At 39.9% G+C, this 18,101-nt stretch overlaps 1 protein-coding gene across 6 annotated transcripts in view; it reads right to left on the bottom strand.

Annotated features, from left to right (window-relative positions):
• The window catches only part of SLC28A3 (solute carrier family 28 member 3), a 68,655-nt gene that overhangs the window by 22,284 nt on the left and 28,270 nt on the right, over positions 1-18,101 (bottom strand). For 2 of the 6 annotated variants that reach the window (XM_062640494.1, XM_062640524.1), the window contains 9 exons: positions 17,016-17,096; positions 16,044-16,169; positions 14,835-14,962; positions 13,840-14,008; positions 12,017-12,214; positions 9,332-9,413; positions 8,293-8,391; positions 6,579-6,702; positions 4,478-4,644 (listed from right to left, as the gene is read on the bottom strand). In XM_062640494.1, the coding sequence (XP_062496478.1) occupies positions 4,530-4,644; positions 6,579-6,702; positions 8,293-8,391; positions 9,332-9,413; positions 12,017-12,214; positions 13,840-14,008; positions 14,835-14,962; positions 16,044-16,169; positions 17,016-17,096 (1,122 nt within the window). In that variant the 3' untranslated portion in view covers positions 4,478-4,529. Of the gene's footprint in view, positions 1-4,477; positions 4,645-5,276; positions 5,743-6,578; positions 6,703-7,967; positions 8,087-8,292; positions 8,392-9,331; positions 9,414-12,016; positions 12,215-13,839; positions 14,009-14,834; positions 14,963-16,043; positions 16,170-17,015; positions 17,097-18,101 lie in introns of those variants that run through there. The other 4 variants (XR_009968881.1, XM_062640513.1, XR_009968884.1 and 1 more) reach the window with 4 other exon arrangements.

Here is an 18,101-nt window from a genome sequence, read left to right as displayed (position 1 = left end):
GCTGGATATTCCATACCGTGTAATGTTGTGCTCAGTATAGAAAGCAGGTGTAAACCCGGATGATTGCTGCTGCTCAGGAAATGCTTGGGCGTTGATCAGTGGGTGGTAAGCAATTGGATTGTGCAGCAATTGTTTGCATATTCTAATTCTCCTATTATTATTATTGATGTTATTATTAATATTATTCATGTTAATATTGTTGTTGTGTTTTCCTTTTCCATCCTATTAAACTGCCTATATTTCAACTTATAATTTTTAGGTTGGTTTTTATTTTTTTTCCTTTCTGATTCTCTCTTTCATCCTACTGCAGGGCCAGGAGTGAGCAAGTGGATGTGTGGTGTTTAACTGCCTGGCAGAGTAAAACACAACATACAGTCAAATACTCAATTGTTCACAAAGGTATGTGGGTTGCAAATGCTGCTGTGGTGTGAGAACTGGAAAAAGAGTTTGAGAAAAACAGTTTTAGGAAAAAAGTTTCAAAAAGTGTGTTTGTTTTTTCCAGCTTCTCTGAGACAATTAATATTGAAATATTCCTTCAACCTAACAGCCTTGCCTCTTTAACAAATTTTAGTGCTCTTCTATCTTGGGGCCTAGGAGAACGTGTTTTACATTAAGGATAAGGTGTTTTGTTTTTTTTTTCTGATTATATATGCTCTGAGCATGACAAATTCTACTCAGTGTGTTTCCCGGAACTGTTGTACACTGAACTGTTTAAAACATTTCCTGGAATTATTACCAGTGATCTTTAGCGACTAACACCTTGTGAATGCTACAGTAAAAAGCCCCACAGAGCTGTTAGATACATACTGACATTCGTTGCTTAGTTGAGTCACACCACCTGTGTTTCATCAACTTGTCATCTGTATTGGTTAAAACCTGTTGTGCACTGACATGCCAGTAACCAAAAAGCAGGTTAAGCTCCCTCTTTTTTTTTTTGCAAGACCTTTGAAAGAGGGATACTTATATGTAGGCTTCATCCATTATTTCATCATAGAATCATAGAATAGTTAGTGTTGGAAAGGGCCTTAAGATCACCTAGTTCCAACCCCCCCTGCCATGGGCAGGGACACCTCATGCTGAACCATGTCACCCAAGGCTCTGTCCAACCTGGCCTTGAACGCTGCCAGGGATGGAGCATTCACAACTTCCCTGGGCAACCTATTCCAGCGCCTAATTAATCCATTATTTCCAAAATGTTCACATAGGTCTTTGAATCTGTAGAAGTATAGACTGTGTATTGGGTTTGTATGGAAAGTTTTGGTAGCAGGGAGCTACAAGGGTAGGTTCTGTGAGAAGATGCCAGAAGCTACCCCTGTGTCCAACCGAGCCTATGCTAGCTGGCTCTGAGATGGACCTGCCACTGACCGAAGCTGATCCCATGGTGCTAGTGCCTCTGGGATAACATATTTAAGCAGGGGGAGTGTGGGAGGTGTATGTGTGTGCAAACTGCAATTGCAGCCAGAGAGAGAAGTGGAAATATGTAAGCAAAGCAGCTCTGCAGACACCAAGGGCAGTGCAGAAGGAGGGCAGGAGGTGTTTCAGGCACAGGAGCAGATATTCCCCTGCGGCCTGTGGTGCAGACCATGGTGAGGCAGGCTGTGCCCCAACAACCCATGGAGGACCCCATGCTGGAACAGGGGGATGCCTGGAAGAGGCTGTGAACCTGTAGGAAGCCTGTGTTGGAGCAGGCTCGTGGCAGGGGACCCACAGTGGAGCACTGTGCTCCTCAAGTGACACAAACTGGAGCAGTTTGTGAAGAGTTGCAGCCTACAGAAAGGACTATGTCTGTTGAGGACTCTCTCCCGTGGAGGGACCCTAAACTGAAGCAGGGGAAGTGAGTTCTCTCCTGAGGAGGAAGGGGCAGCAGAGACACCGTGTCATGGACTGACCACAACCCCTATTCCACATTCCCTTGCACCACTGGAGGGGAGGAGACAGAAAAGTCAGGTGTAAAGTTAAGCCCAGGAAGAAAGGGGTGGGAGGAAGGTGTTTTAAGATTTGGGTTGTAGTTCTCATTATTCTACTCTGATTTGATGGGTAATAAATTGAACTAATTTTCCCCAAGTCAAGTCTGCTTTGCCCATGATGGTAATTGGTGGGTGATCTCTCCTTGTCCTTACCTCGACACACAGGTCTTTCATTATATTATCTTTCCCTTGTCCTGCTGAGGAGAGGAGTGACAGAGCAGCTTTGGGGGGCACCTGGCATCCAGCCAGTGTCAACCCACCACAAGTGCCAGCAATTATTTGATTAAATCAAATGTTTCTTCCCTGTGTTGCAGGTTTGCTGTCAGTAGCCATCATGCTGTTGGAAGTGTGTGTTCCTGGATGTCGACAGTTCAGGGTCCAAGCTGGCAGGCTAACCCTGAGCAGGTGAAATTCATACTTCCCTTTTTGTGTCAAGGGAAACACAAAGACCTCTATGCTGAACTCCTAGCACCATCACAAGCATAGAGGTGAAATAGTCACTTGAAAGCATGCTGGCATGTGTTTGTGATTCCTTCCTGCTTTCACTGCTTTTTTTTTTGCTACATTTAGGATGCAATATCTGATATATATAATCTTTTGATTAAGCCATTGGCAGGTCAGGTGGGCAATCGCTTTGAAAAGGTGTAGGTAGAACATCACATATCCTCTGCTAGAATTGCCACCCATGTAATCATGCTATAAAGGAGTCCTAAAAAAGAAAGGAAACACAGAACATCTCTTTTTTGGGAAGAAAGCTGCTGCCTCAAGCTAAAAGTTCATGCATAGTTATCTTTACTAGCTGGAGTAACCCTTTTGATGACCTTATAATTGTGGGGATGGGAAAAGCAGCCACTTCAAAAGGCTAATATTAACTAGGGTATGCTAGGGAGCAGCACACTAGTGCCAATGATGACTTATAAATGGAGGATGTGGGATGTGTTCTGTTTGACAGTGAGAGTTAATGTTTCTGACTAATTTTCCTTGAAAGAATGTTTTCCTCTATTTCAGACTCTAAGCTTATTTGTTCAGCTAAACCCTGCTATAACCAGGATGCTGGCTAAAAATTGTGGACAAAACCCATGCAGTTTCTTTAGGAGAGGTTTGCATAAAATGTTTGAGCATATATAGCTGCCATTATCAGGATTAGCAACACTCTTTAAAAACAGTGAAAATTGAGTTTGACATGCAGTCTCCTCAATCTAGGTGGATGAGGCCAAAGAAAAACGTCTAACATCTAACCTGTGATGAAAGTCACAAGTAGTAATAATACTGGCATTTAAAAATCTTCAGAGGTTTAAGTTAATAAACTTGAGTTTTACAGGAAACTAGCATCTTTTTTACGATTAAGTCAAATAAATGCCTCCTGAAAATAGCTGTACTAGCAGCTAAATTCATTAATCTGCATTTCCCTGAACAGATTCTGCAATAATTAATAGAAGATTAAAAAGTTAGCTATTGTTTTATCACAATTTCACATCTGCATAAGTTTGATTTCAAGAGTATGTCAGGACTTCCTGATATTCCTGTGCTTCAGCTCCTAGCTTTTTTTTTTTTCCTAAGTCTTTGGTATTAAGATAGGAATATATATATACCTTTTGCAAAACCATCTGCAAAGAACTTTTCAGTCCATGAAAGGTCTGACGCTAAAAAACATACTGCATTTCTATTTCAAGAAGATCTTCCAGAGGTCCTGAAGATTCATTAATACTGCTTTTAGAGGGAGCAGTCAGATTGTGACTTCACTTTACCTACATTTGATTTGTAGCACAGCTCTTCTTGTTTCTGATAGGAATAGTGCTCCAAGTTCCTGGTTGCTGACTTCACTGCACAACAACAGTTGTTAGCAGCAAAGTTTGAGAAGAATCTATACAGGAAACTCTCCTTTGAGTTTGGACATTTCCATTCATGTGAGTAACCTCTGAGCAAGGACCAATATCCTGGATCAAGATGTGGCCTGGATATCTCTTTGGGCAGAAGGAGGGTGACTGGGGCACACAGATGCTAGTCCCCTGTGGGTGTGTCAGTGACCAAGTGGTGAATTGCACTACATTAACAGCTCAGTTCACATGTAGCCACAGTTACCAGAGGAAATGTGCAAAAGTTTCTGAGAACAGGGTCATTTATCTTTGTGCAATAAAAGCACTTCTTTAGTATCAAAAAGAGCAGAAATACTACTAGGAATGGATGGCAATTATAAATATCTCTAGTTCACAGCTTTCTCTAAGTGGCTGTCATATCTTCTGGGTCAGTTTTCCTTCTTATCTACAGCAGTTTAATTCTACAGATTCATTGGTTTCAGGGTAAAATGAAATCAGGAGAATCAGGCTCAAAAATGTGTTTTTCTTTTGATCTGTAATGGGAAAAGAGATTTGTGGCAAGAGGTGCCTTTCAGTTATTTCAATTTGATTTATGAGTAATTCAAAGCAAGTCAGAGGAATTGGGCTGGTAAGAAATGGGAAATAAATGTTGGGGGTTGGATTCACACTTGTAGAAAAGGGAATTTTTATTACCTTTCTACCAAGGAACACAGCTTTTATTTATAATCCACCTGCCCCCCAAAAATCAAGGCTTAATCCAAGTGCAATGAAGAGCAGCTTGATCCAGTATCTGGCAACATCCTTTCCAGGAGCTAATGCTATATTTTCCTCCATGGAAGATCTCCTGAGATTGATTTACACTGGGGAAGAAGATGGAAGCAGAAATCAGATATACTGTTTTTCTCTTATGGGAATCTTCCTCTCTCTCTCTGTATGTATGTATTTACATAATATACACGTATGCACACACATATGCACATGCACACTTTCCCCAAAGCAGCTTCAAAAGTGTTAAAATTTTCATGAGAAATGAAACAAAGATAAGACTTTCCAAACATGAGCCATGTCCCATGACTAAATGTTCTCCCTTTTTATAGGGGTGATGTCTGGTTTTCTGCATAAAGGCCTTGAGTACATCTTCCTAGATAACTGAAACAATTGAGGTTTTCAATTCACTATTCAAGGTTTTTGAGCATTTGCTCAAAACTGATTCTAGTCAAAATAAAGCAAATTCTTGTCTTTGTAGCAACCTGGTAGAGTTAAATTTAGTGTGATGAATAAAAGTTGGAGTGATGAAGAAATATGAAAGAATGTACCTAATATCACAGATTATTTTTAATGTGCAAAAAAGTTTTTTACATTGGTTCAATGTTAAAAAAATATTATTTGGAACATCAGGTTGCAAAAATAGAAATTCCTTGCAGCAATATGCAAGTGCTGATAAGCAGGCAGAAGCTGGTGATCTTGATACCAATATGAATGATTTTTTTTAATTACATTTTTGTTAATAGGTGAAATCTAAAAATGTTACTATAAAAAGAAGGGCACCATACATAGTGTATATGCCCATATTCAAAGCTACTTTTTAAGACAAGGCACAGAGAGAATAAATACATGTATTAAAAGAATACAGGAAAAAAAAAATAAATCACCTGAAGTTAGAATTGGAATTTTGATCTGCAACATGAGGAGTTAAATGGCACAGAAATTTTAAGTTGCCACAAGTCTCGATGTTAAGAAGATGTAAAAAGAAATCTTTATTCTACCACACAAAATCCCTGTTTAGTTAACTGAGGGGTTGTGAAGGCAGATCCAGTGCAATCAATACTGAAGAAAATTCCCCATTTGAGGATTTTGTCAAGAGGATTCTTGCAGGTTAGATTACAGCAGCATCACTATTACATTTATATTGTATGTTTTGTCGTAGACAAATGCTCAATCTTAGAGCACTGTCTTTGCTAAAAGAAATGTGAAGGGGAAGATGAAGTTCTATTTTCAATAGCATGGGAAAAAAAGTTGAAATAGAGTATTTACTCCTAAAACAATTAGTCATGAAAATAGAAAAAATAAGCATCACATTACAAGAAATTGAAAAGGTTCTTGGCATAACTTAAATACAAAATACCTTTCCTTTTTGTGAGATAGTGTTAAATATGTCTGTTTCTTTCTTCTCTACTCAAGATAGGTAAATATCAAATACAATTTACCTCAGAGGATCCTTCTAGTTTAAATGTAAACAGGCACATACATGATCAATAATAGCCAAATTCACAGACAGTAGAAAGAAAAGCTCCTGGCCTTGTTTTTTGGTTTGTTATGTTTTGGGGTTTTTTTGTTTGTTTGTTTGGTTGGTTTTTTGGTTTGTTGTTTTTTTGTTTGTTTGGTTTTTTTTTGTTTGCTTGTTTGTTTGTTTTTTTCCCCAGCTAGAGTTACTCAAATATTTGATGGTGGGGTTTTTTTTTTTTTTTTTTTTTTTTTTCTTTTTTTCTGTTAGTATTTCAGATGAGCCTGAGATAAACCACTGAATCTTTACATAGTAATCTATTTCTAGCAGTTCAGGAAGCTCAGTTTTGGACAAAGATGTTTTGAGTTCTCTGTTGGTTCCATATATGTTTGGCATGTAACAGAGAAATGCCCAGGAAAAGGAAACTATTCAGCAGTATTAAAAGATGCAAGTTCATGGAAAGCAGGTGCCTAAGAAAAAAAGCCAGATGCAAAAAATAAAATCAAACTTTTAGTGAATATATGAGCTTTTAAATTATGCTGACAGAAAGATAAAAGACTTCCTCAATACCTGGTGAAGAGTTGCTGGCAGCATTCGACTAGCTCTGTGCTGTTGGCAGGGAAATCTGTGGAATTGAAGGCACTTCCTAATAAGATGTGGCAAGGAACTTCCAGAGCAGGGACAATCAGCATTCCTGTGAAGTAAGTAACAACTTTCTGAATGAGTAATGAAGAAGAAGGTAAAACTTGGGGATGTCAGGCGCTGGGGCATGGTCAGATGAAACATTCTGGCTGATTTGAAATCAGCCTCTGAGATGGTTCTGTGTAAATGCAAGATTAAAACCCTCAAACTGTGAGGCATTTTTTAAATCTGTATGATTTCACAGAACTGGATTAAGGAGTGATCACTTGCATTGCTACAAATGCAGCATAACTCTACTTTAGTTACTGAAAGCGCTCTGGCCCAGCAGTGAGAAAACCATTACCATACCTTTTTAGTAACATTAAAGTCAGCAGAAAAACACAGTAGTCTAAAATGTTACTGTATTTTGAAGAAGAAAACCTTAAGCGCATCCTATTCCCACTCACTCTGTGAGCCAGAGAATGCTAATGGCTTTCTCACTGCTGGGCCAGAGTGCTTTCAGTAACTAAAGTGGAGATGTGCTGCATTTGTAGCAATGCAAGTAAATTCAAAACCTTTTCTTTTCTTTTAGATGTGTTATAGATTACTTATCTTTGTTTTGCTAGATGTCCTTCAAAATTTCCTATAAACAGTAATATTTGCATTCATTGCAGTAATGAATATGAAAGAGACAGCTCCTTCTTCACATAGCGCTGTGGAATGTGGACACATTTTTAACATGTTCTTATCTTAACCGGGTAGTAGAAATTGCTTGGCTATTTTATCTTGTTCTGGGTGTAAGGAAAAGCACTAGTGTACTAGTTGTATAGCCTGCAGAAAATAGTGTGTGCTTATACTTAAAATGTGTATGTTTCTCTTGCTGCAATGAACACAAAGGGATAGGGAATCCATGGTAGAAGCAGACATGCCGTTTTCAGCAACTTAAAGCACCAACACCTTTCACTGCTCTAGGAATATGAGTGCTTTAAGCTTCATTATATAATTCTGCATATCACATGCTCGAAAAGAAAGCTGGGAAAGGCGCTGTTAAATATGGGGGTAAATTTTTTTTATTACCTGCTGAATAATATCTGGTCAATTATTTAATCTTTCAAATCATTAATATCATGTTCTTTCTACTTTCCTCCCTAAAATGGCTGTTGCATTGTGACTCTTTATTCAGCTTGAAGGTGAGACTTTGAAAATAAGGATCTGTTGCTGAGTCCCACCTTAGGGCAATTTCATTAATCTAAGTGCTCTGTCTGAATAATATCAGCCCAAAATATCAATTCAACATTAAGGCAAAAGTCCTTTCAGCTTCCTCCTCACTATCCTTACACCCTCCGTTCATTCCACTTCTCTATTTCTGCTCCGTAATTACTTCTGCATTTCTGCAGCCAGTGGTGTGTAACTCATCTGTAACTTGCTTTTCCCAGGAGGCGTGTGTTACACACAGACTAACAAAAAAAAAGGAAAAAAAAAAGAAAAATAGATGAGACATAATGGAAGAAATTAAATAACTCCTGAACCCTCCATTGCACACTAATTTTTAATCCTGCCAAACTCGCAAGTACTAGCGTTTGCATGTCAGGAGCTGTTTCTCGTGTTACGCACTGCCACCCTGTGGTCACCGACTGTAAGAGACACCAAACCTGGATAGTACCTGCAACGCAGGCTGTCATGAAACAGGCGACAGTACCCGCAATCATGGCTCTGAAAGCACCACCAGCGATTTCCTTTTTTTTGGAGGGAGCAATGCTTGCTAGGAAGAAAATGAAAGTGTGTGTCAAACATATGTACATGCAGATATAAAGAAGAGGAACTTGCTGTCTATTCCACCACAAGAGGAAATCCCCACCCTGCAGTTTGAACCAGGGGAAACAAGAAGGGGAAAAAAGACAGTTTTAGCTGGCCATTTGAAGGCCTAGTGCTGGCTCTTTCTGTTTAGAAGGTAGCTTGTGTATAAAATGGACTGCAGTTTGCTTCTGCATTTTGAGTGGTTTTGCTGGCCAATGGTGGCTTTCAGAAGCAAACCCCAGGCAGCGCACTGGGGTCTGGCGCTGTGCTGGGTCCTGCTCCTCTGCTGGCCCACTCTGCTGGCACTGCAGAGTCCACTAGGCTCCCAGGTAAAGGTGCCTGCTAGAGATTCTGGCTGCCTAGTGAGGGAAACTTCTCTTTTTCCCTCAAGATCTGAAAAGTTCTTGTTCTGTTTGTTTGTTTTGTTGTTGTTTGTTGGTTTGGTTTTTTGTTTTGTTTTGTTTTGTTTTAGTTTTTGTTTGTTTGTGTTTTTTTGTTTGTTTGTTTTTGTTTGTTTTGTTTTTTTTTTTCCTTTAAGACTACTGCATATATGTGACACTTTTACAGAAAAGAGACAACTTCTTTCAGACCAGCAAGCTGCAGAGATGGTTGGATTCTCTTGAAGCCCAAGAGCTGTAGTAGCTCAGATCATGGTTTGAGGGCTGGACAAGGAGGCCTGTCTGCAGGGCTTGGTCCCCTCCCCTTGCCCTCAGCCTCTCTCGTAGTACACCCACACCAAAGCCTGCACCCCTGTGGGAGCCCTTCCATGCACTGTTGGGTGTTGGATCTTAGGAAAGCACCTGCTCAGCCCTTAATGCTGCTAGGCTTTAATTACAGCCTGTTCCTTTGGTTATTTTCTTTAGGAGTTGCTTGCTAAATAAATTGTCTGCAAGATGTATTCTTACTCAGGCCTCCTATTACCAGTCCCAGAGAGCCGAAGTTGGCAAACCCACAAAGAGCATAGGTGGCAATGACTTCAGAGCGAACCTGGAAAACAAACACACACCCTGTTGAGTGGTTTGAGGCAGCTCATGCTGATTGAGAGATCAGAAAACATGGCATTGTGGCTCAGGGCTCTGCATGCTGAAATCACTCTGTTTTGCTTGGTTGTTGCCCCAGCATGTGACTTTCAACAGGCTAGGCTCATACTCTTTCTGAGAAGTACCCACTGCCTTTGTGATGATTCTTAAACCATGTGATGGTTTTATTTTTCATGTAATTTGCTGTGCCTTGTTGAATTGAGTACTAATAATTAAAGACAAAAAATAATTCTACTTACTAGTGGCAATTTATCTTCTGTTTTCTGAAGGCATGAGTCAGAAAACTTTAACTCAGCTTATTGTCTATAGCTGGACTGCCTCTATAGCACTGCTGAAGCCTCAAGTTTAGGCATTTATCCCTGACTTTTTTGTCCTTGAACAAGCAGAGGCTTGGCTCCCTGTGCAAAGCTGCTGTGTGTGTGCTCCACCCTGTGCACAGAAGAGGGAAAGGGTCTTAAGGAGAGTGGGCCCTTTGATGTGATAACAGCAGAGGGTCATTATGATTTTGGAATCCCCATTAGCAGCTTATTTCCTCCCTTACTTCAGACATCTTCCTCCCTTTAGGCAACACCCGCTCAGTCTGGACTTCAGACCAGAGCAAGGCTGGTTTGGCATTTCCTCCCATGGAGGGACCCCTCTTGGGACACAAAATCACTTTGAGTGAAATTGGGCTGAAAAATCTTGAAAACCTTCAGAAGAATGTGGTTCTAACATTTTGGGAAAGGAGAAAATCTATCTCAGCAAATGGATTTTTATCCCCCCTTGGCAGCTTTCAGCTCCTAGTTACTGTGATTTAGACACAAGCTGAAGATGCCTGAGTGTTCTAGCAGGTTTCTTGTTTGTTAGAAGCTTTTGTTTCCATTCCCGTTTTATGAAGACCAATTTGTAGATATTTTCAATCAGTCTGCACATATGCAGGAAAACGCTTGTCAAGTGCCCACTCTATCCGCTTTTCCTAGAAAAGCCTTTATGTGCTATGATTTTCCGGCTTTCATTTGAACTTTCCTAGGTCTGAAAACAGGAAGCCTTATTATTAGTGACTCAGGTGAGTGAGGTCTGAAGGCCACTTGTTTGCTCTCTCTGAAAGTGACTGGATGTATTAGAGAGTTCTGAAGCCGAAGAGAAATTAAAAAAGGAAATCAAGCGTTATCTCAGCTGAATTGTGCCGCAATTAAAATCGTTACTGGGCAATTTTTCCTTATGTTATGAATCAAAGTTATTTTTATATTTCACAGTTTTTTATCATGGAATTTAATACAGCTCTTCATAGTTATTAGAAGTGAATGTAGAAGTTCTATAAGAAAAAAAAAAGAAAGAGAAAAAGAAAATGAAATACAGTTGATGGGATCTGCATCTTAAGGCTGACTTCCAGATTAAAAACCACCCCTATTCACTCATTCAGGAGTTCAGACCCATATTCCAGCTGTAGAACATAGCATGACTACAGCAGGGTATATCAAAACTCTATCTATCTAGCCCAGGATCCTATTTCCAGGATTCCCAGGAAGGGTAATGGATGCTCAGGCAAACATGGTCAGGAACATGTTTTTGGTTTTGTGTAGAAGGCAGGTATCCACAACATCACACCAGTTTAACTGACAGTTAAAAGCTGTACATAAGGATGCTTCCTAATCAGAGGTCATCAACAATGGCAATTCATCTTGATTTGAGGAAGAAAAGCCAGTGCAGCTGCAAAAAAGACGAATATCAGGTTTTACATTGCCTGTGCTTGGAAGGAGTCAAAATTCAGCACAGGTTCATGCCGGACAGAAGAACAGTTATGGCGACAAAAGTCAGCCTTGATCACTGCATGCTCTTTGCCTCTGTGCACACACCTAGGATGCCCTTTGTGTTGCCATTCTCCAGGTTACTTCTTCAGGGATTATGCATACTTTTGGGTGGATCTGGGTGGATGTGTGAATGACAGTAGGCCCAGGCTTTAGCTGGAAATCCACATGCAAACTAACTTTCATTCGACAGTTGCAACAAATGGGTTGGACTCATTGTGGCAAGGGAGGTGTATGACATGTAATACATATCTTTAATCTATGACCCCTGCACAGGGGATAATAACCTCTAGCAGATGTGTGCCAGTAATATCTTCAAGGCTATCACCTAAAGCTTGCTGGATTTCTCTCTTGGCTTGAAGTTTAATTCCTGGCCTAACCTCTGCAGGCAGGAGGATCCTCCAGTTTGCCCAGGATTTTCCTGGGAGAGTATCTCACAGGGAAGTGCTAGCTAAGAGTGCAGTAAAAAGACACTCACCTTGAAGACAGAGTTCATCGTAAGCACAGTGTCTTATGGGACATTACATGTCCCTCAAAACTATGCCTTTCTTCTGCTATGTTTGTTTGAAATAGCTAGTGTGCTGACAGTTATGGAGCCTCACAAAGCAATGCTGCATTTTCACAACTGAACTATGTCACTGAAAGACACGCTTTAGAGTAATATACAACCATTATCGCTTTATGCCCATATTAAAAAATATGTTGAGTTCCAGCAGAAAACTATTAGATCCCATAAATCTGGACAATAAAAAATATTACTTACAGTCATGTACTGTTTCACACCATTAATGTACATGCTTCCACCCTTTTCTCGGTTGTGAATCAGTTGTGAGAGGCGCTCATAAGCCACGAATTCATTGAAGAAAGTTTTGTAACCTAGTAGTCCACCGACAATAAAACTGTCTTCCCAGTCTACCCCCATCATGAAAGACAACGGCATGAAGACATAGGCACAAATGTTCTGCAAAATATATAAGAGAAAACAGGTCAAAATTTCAAAGAACAAAGGTATGTGATAAGTTCCCTAAACCTTAAATAAAGATGGTTTTCTTTGAGCAAAGGAAACTTGGCCTTGAGTTCTTACTGCCAACACATCTGGGAGACTAAAGGTTTTCAATAGTGAGGTATGCTTGAGTACTTTCTAAAAGACTAACCCAAAATCTAGAAAGTAATTTGATATGTCCCTAATTTTACACCTAAAGCAAACCAAAAATTTCAGTACCTTTTTCCCCAACAGTAACTTCAGATTGAGTGTAGTGTTTGAAGCAAAGGAGGAAGGGCAAGTCAAAAGAACTGATAACAGATCGAGAAGTCTAGTTCTTCTGCTGATTAAATCAAGTATGTTAATGAACACGCCTAATTACCAGGTTATTGGACTCCAACTGGTGTAAACAAGAGTTTTCTACGCATAAAAGCTGACACAATTAAAACTGTACTTTTTTTTCCCTAGCATTATAAGTTTTATGCAATATGGTTTACTTTTATATGAGAGAAAACAACTCTGGGTGTGAAAGGGTTTAGTCACATTGTCCTTAGTGAACGTAACTGAGATGTTTAAGCAGTTACTACTCCTGGTTTCTGTGTCCACAAAAGACTACACGTTAGTGTCTCTCAAAAGGAACGGATGGCTGAATGCAGTATGTCTATGGGTCTCAGGTCCTTATAGTTTATCTATCTGTCCAAATCTTACTCCATCAGCAGTTATTAAAACACCAGCCCTTGAATGAGTGTGGCTGAGGTATGCATACTTGACGTATACATACCCCCTCTGCAGTGGGTGTCTGCAGTGGGATAATCTGTGGAAGCTGTGCAAGGTAACATCTTAATATTGCTGAAGCCACGTCTGCTCTGAGTATCTATTCATTTCTACAGCACCTTTATTGCAATGTTATATCCATGTTTCACAAAGGACTGTTATTAGAAGCTTGCAGAACAAGAAGTCCCAAACTGTTGAACCAAGATTGTTGTATGGATCAAAAATTATATGTGGACCTATGTAAACAAAAGAAGTCCTGTTTAAAACCTGTTTGCTCAGCTGAGTTATCTGGGTGCAGTTTTACAATATAATTGTGTTGAGAAATAAGTAACATTAAGTGTGGGTTCAGATAAGTCCTTCCTTGCCTCAGTGTCCTTATCTAACTGAAGCTAGTGAGCATTAAAGGCTTGATGGGGCTCTGAAGCTAAAGCCACTCTAAAGTTTAGCTGAATGTTAAAGGCCTGGGAATTGTGTAACTGACTTGGCATCTGCTGCACTGCCAAGTCAGAGGAGGTGGGTATTAGCATACAGATCTGTAAATATACTCTGTTAGTTAGCAAGAACCACAGAGGGAAACTATACATGGACTAATGGATTTAGAAATATTTACATGGCAACATTTTTCCTTTGGCTGTAAAAACAGTTTTCAGAAACATGCACACAAAAATATATGGGCTTAGACCATATTAAAACACAACAACAAAAACCCCAACAACCGACCAACCAACCAACCAAAAACCCAACTAACCATACGGGCACTTAATTTGAGAAAGGCAAATTATACATATATATAAGCTGCATGAAGGACTTGAAAGACCAGATCATCATACCTCAAAGTTCAGCTGTGGATAGTCAAAAAGACTGCCCATCCAAGACAGGGCTGAGTCAAGGAAAGCTAGCAGGGCAAGGAAGGAGATCAGATTCACAGCGATGTTTGCTACCAGCAGAATGGATGTAGAAGCACCTTGACTGGCTGCTTCCAGTAGGTTCTTTGATTCACTTTATTGATGAAAAAAAAAAAAAGAAAAAAAAAAGTGTGAACAATTTTTAATTCAAAACCAAATCATAGACTGAAAAGTTACATTGACTTGAGATCTACTATTAAAGCTGTCTGTTCACTCACAAGAGAAATAGTGATGATGTGGAGTAAGTTCTTGCTCTTGATGCTTTTAAGAGCCAGTGAGGGTGTATGTTTTTGGTGCCCTGAGGATGAATTCTGGCACATTTGGGGTTGGGCAAGATCTGGATCAGGTCACAGTACTGTGATTGCCTGTCCCCCACTGGGACAAGGGAGTGGGCACTGCTCTTCTTCCAGGCAACCCTTGCACAGATGCCTGGGCTGTTCAGGAACAGCTTCTTGCAGGATTTTTTGCTTTGCCTGTTCTCAACACAAGTGAGTCTCCCTACAGATGGGCAACACGTTCACTGCTGTCATTGCTGAAATGCTTGCTCCACTCTTGCTTTTGTCTGTTTGCATTTATAGATTTGTTACAAAGGACAGACAGCAACAAGGCATATGAGAAAACCTCTTGGTGGCTCACCTCAGGTAGGTATTTTCCTCTTTCTTTGGAGAGTTTACTGTCTGGCCGAGGTCCTTGGCACCTCTGTGCCTGTCCCAGTGAGTAGTGATAATCTCCATACTTTGTACTGGGACATGCTGCACCTGAATTCACAAACTACTAATTTGGGGTATATTGGTGTGCCATTGATTTATTGCTTGCAAATCTACTGTGTGCTACCTCTAAAGCTTATGTGCAAGGAGTTATTTTTCCAAATCTCATCTGTGCATGAGTATAGCTATTAACTAGAGCTTAGATCAGCTTACCCTTTTGCCACCCGCAGCCTACTCAGAGTTACTGTAGGCTTTTCAGTTTCAGGCCAGAATAATTTGGAAGTGGCTAATGATGCCGGTGCTGACATGACGGAAGCAGTCAGTAGGTGGGAGGCAGAAACCTAAAATTCCAGTTGACAGAAAATATGCACATGGAAGAAAGAGATTGAAATTTTTAGACACTTGGATGATTTTTCTACAGGGGGTCATTAAAAAGTTCACATTGCTCAGACGGAAGAGAATGAGCAATACAGGAGAAAACCAACTTGACTCAGGAAAAATCTAGGTAGTGAAAAGTATGGACTAATTTTCCAAGAGGGAAACCACTTCTGACTAGTGGCAAGCCTGAAGGCAAAACAAAAAAAACCCTGGGTCCATTGAGTGCAGTTAGGTGTAGTAAGCAAGAGTCAGCCTTCCTTAAGACCCCCTGTATGATATGCAGTGAGACAAAATTGATTTTGTTCTTTAAAGTTGTGTTTAAAAAAAAAAATTTACATGCTCTAACATAAATTCTATTCTCCTTTCACTCCTTATTCCACAAATTTCTACACAAAACAACTTCTTTGCTAACTTCTGCAGTATTTCTGTCTCTCCTTTTCTCTTGAATTGGCCTTTTTGGCCAATACTCACATCTTGCCTCTGCCTCCCCACTGTATGTTATTCAGATGTGGAACTAATATATTTATTAACCATCCCCTAGTGACTCTGATCATAAATCAGTCTTCTGGCTTTGTGTTGCCAGCCCCTTAGCAGATAAGCCATTTACTACCTTTGTTTGTAAAGCTTCACTAGAACCTCAGTCACAAGTTAACCCTTTAGGCTCATACGGCTAGCAATAGTTCCTGCAGGATTTTGTCTGTACCACTGCAACAGAAGTGGGAGAGTTGTTCAGTTAGTAAGTATATTCCACATGTCACTTCATGTAGACTATAGGAAAATATGCAAATCAGTCATTTCCTTGCAGCTATGCAGGAATTCTCTCTGTATTACAAGTAGATGTTTCTGCTACTTAGTATCTTCAGCATCAGATCTTGGTATCCATTTTACTGTCAGAAGACATGGGATTTCTCAGGTTCATTCCTTCATTAAAAAAAAAAAGATATAGGAATGACTCAGGTATACTTGCAAAGCATTTTAGCTGGACTTGTGTACTTACATGATTTCAGACAACACATATTTGCCAGTTTTCTTTCCCCATCTTACCCCAAAAGAAATGTATGCTCCTAAGACACTTCCAGCAATAGTTGAGAATCCTGCTGTCATGACTGCATGGAGTTCAGATTTGGTGATGTATGGTAAGTAGGGCCGTACCAGGAGAGGCGACTCTGTCTGGAATCAAAAAACAACTACCAAATTAAGAACTTCCTCTTAAGACCTCAGAGGTTGTTTTATTAACAGGGCATCACACTTTCTTAGGTGTCTTTGACTAATTAATCTTAGTGCTAATGAGTGCTTTAATAAGTGGGGTTTGATTTTGGTTTTTACACTGAGATAGAAAATTGTACTAACATCTATCTTGTCTGAAGAGAATTCTTTCTGGTTTGCTGTCTCCCCTGACAGCCCAATGAAATTGGCAATAAATCCGAATCCAATTAATTCTTTCTGAATTAGGTACAGCCAGAGGCAAGGCTGTGCATCAGGTGAAACAGATATAGCATCCACTACAGGCAGCTTAAAGCTCCCAGCCTCTCTGCCATGTGTGTGAGCACATCCTGGAGGCAGTGTCATACCGAGGTACTAGTTTAAATCTTGAAGCAGGTGCAGTGATGCACCACTGCTAAACAACTGATATGCTAAGGTTGCTGTTGGGCTTGGATGCTGCATATTGATCTTTCCACATTGTTTAGAAGCCTGGGACAGCCACTGCTGTAGTGCAGGTTTAAAGGATTTCCTATTAAAAAGGTCTACTAGATTCTGTCACACATTTTGTGACCTACATTTTCGCTTGACTTTCTGTTGGGAAAACATACGGTTCCTGAAACCTACCCAGCTGTGCATTGCTGACGACATATGAATATTCTCAAATTCTAGAAATCAGCCACCAGTCCTGCTTTATTGGTGTCCTGACTTAATATGAAATTATGGTTTTTTTTATACACAGATGCATACAGAGCAGCAGTATTCCACAATTTTTAGTTACCCTGTGCTAGCATGTTTTTCTGTGCTCCAACTCACCTGTCCCACGAATATGTTACCCGCAGCTACCAGAGACTCAACAGGAGTTGTCCCCATGAAAATCTGCATTATCCAACCAACCTAAAATGGTTAAAAAAGAAAAAAAGAAACAAACCACATTGGTCTGCCTATTCCATGCACTTCTTGAATTAATTAATGTAAGTATTCTGAGACACCTTACAATATTTCATGAGTTAATAATTTCAGCTTCAAGATGTGGCATGTTAATTTAATAGTAACATTTGGAAATAAGCCAAAAATAATTGAACAGAATTGAGAGTACCTTAGGCTCCTCCTGGGCACTAAATAGTTAAACTAAATCAATCAAAGCAGATATTTTGATGTGTCACCTGTCCAAAGGGACTTGGATCATAAGAAGGGAAAAAATGTGAAATTTAGATTAAAGCTAAAAATGCTAAAAAAAAAGCTAAAAATGCCTCATAGAAATTTTAGCATGTTATTTCAGATAGGTAAGATTTGTGGTGTTTATAACAATCTTGTGAATGAGAATGACAAAGGACTCTTAAGGAATATCTTCAAATAAGGTTTAACTACCACCATGTGGGAAGATCTTTTCCCTCATATAGTAAGTTTATTGGGTGGACAGGGCAGGAAGTGGACTTTCTGTGAACTTAGTGACACTGATGGTGGACAGAAGACCTGACAGAAACAAATGCTTAGATCTTGAGGTGAGAAACTGGCCTCTGATTGTAGCCTAAGGATCTGTGACAGGAAGGTATATGCAACTACTACTTCAATGCTTAGTAGAAAGCAGAAATCTAATGTCTGTGATGTAAACTCCATCTTTTACTTTGTGAGCTGTGAAAGGGGTAGGCAGAAAGACAGATTTAAGCAAGTATGGTGTCTGAGGAATGCTAAAGCTAGCCAGACAAATCTAACAATTACTGTGATGTTAGCAATACAACCAGGATGGGGACAGGAAAGTGTGCTATGTGATGCCAATTAGGAATTTGCAGTGATAATATTTAGAACTATTTCTGGGTTAAAAATAAACAATCACTTTTCATATGTCACCCCTGAGCAGCTTGGTGCTGCTACAGCTCGTCTGCATGTGTTCAAAAAGTG

Source organism: Pezoporus occidentalis, unplaced genomic scaffold, assembly GCF_034315485.1.
Source record: "Pezoporus occidentalis ecotype Australia unplaced genomic scaffold, CSIRO_AGI_Poc_V1 ctg117, whole genome shotgun sequence".
Taxonomy (NCBI): domain Eukaryota; kingdom Metazoa; phylum Chordata; class Aves; order Psittaciformes; family Psittacidae; genus Pezoporus; species Pezoporus occidentalis.
The sequence above is the reverse complement of the archived record's forward strand: the minus strand, read 5'-3'. Positions and strand labels throughout refer to the sequence as shown.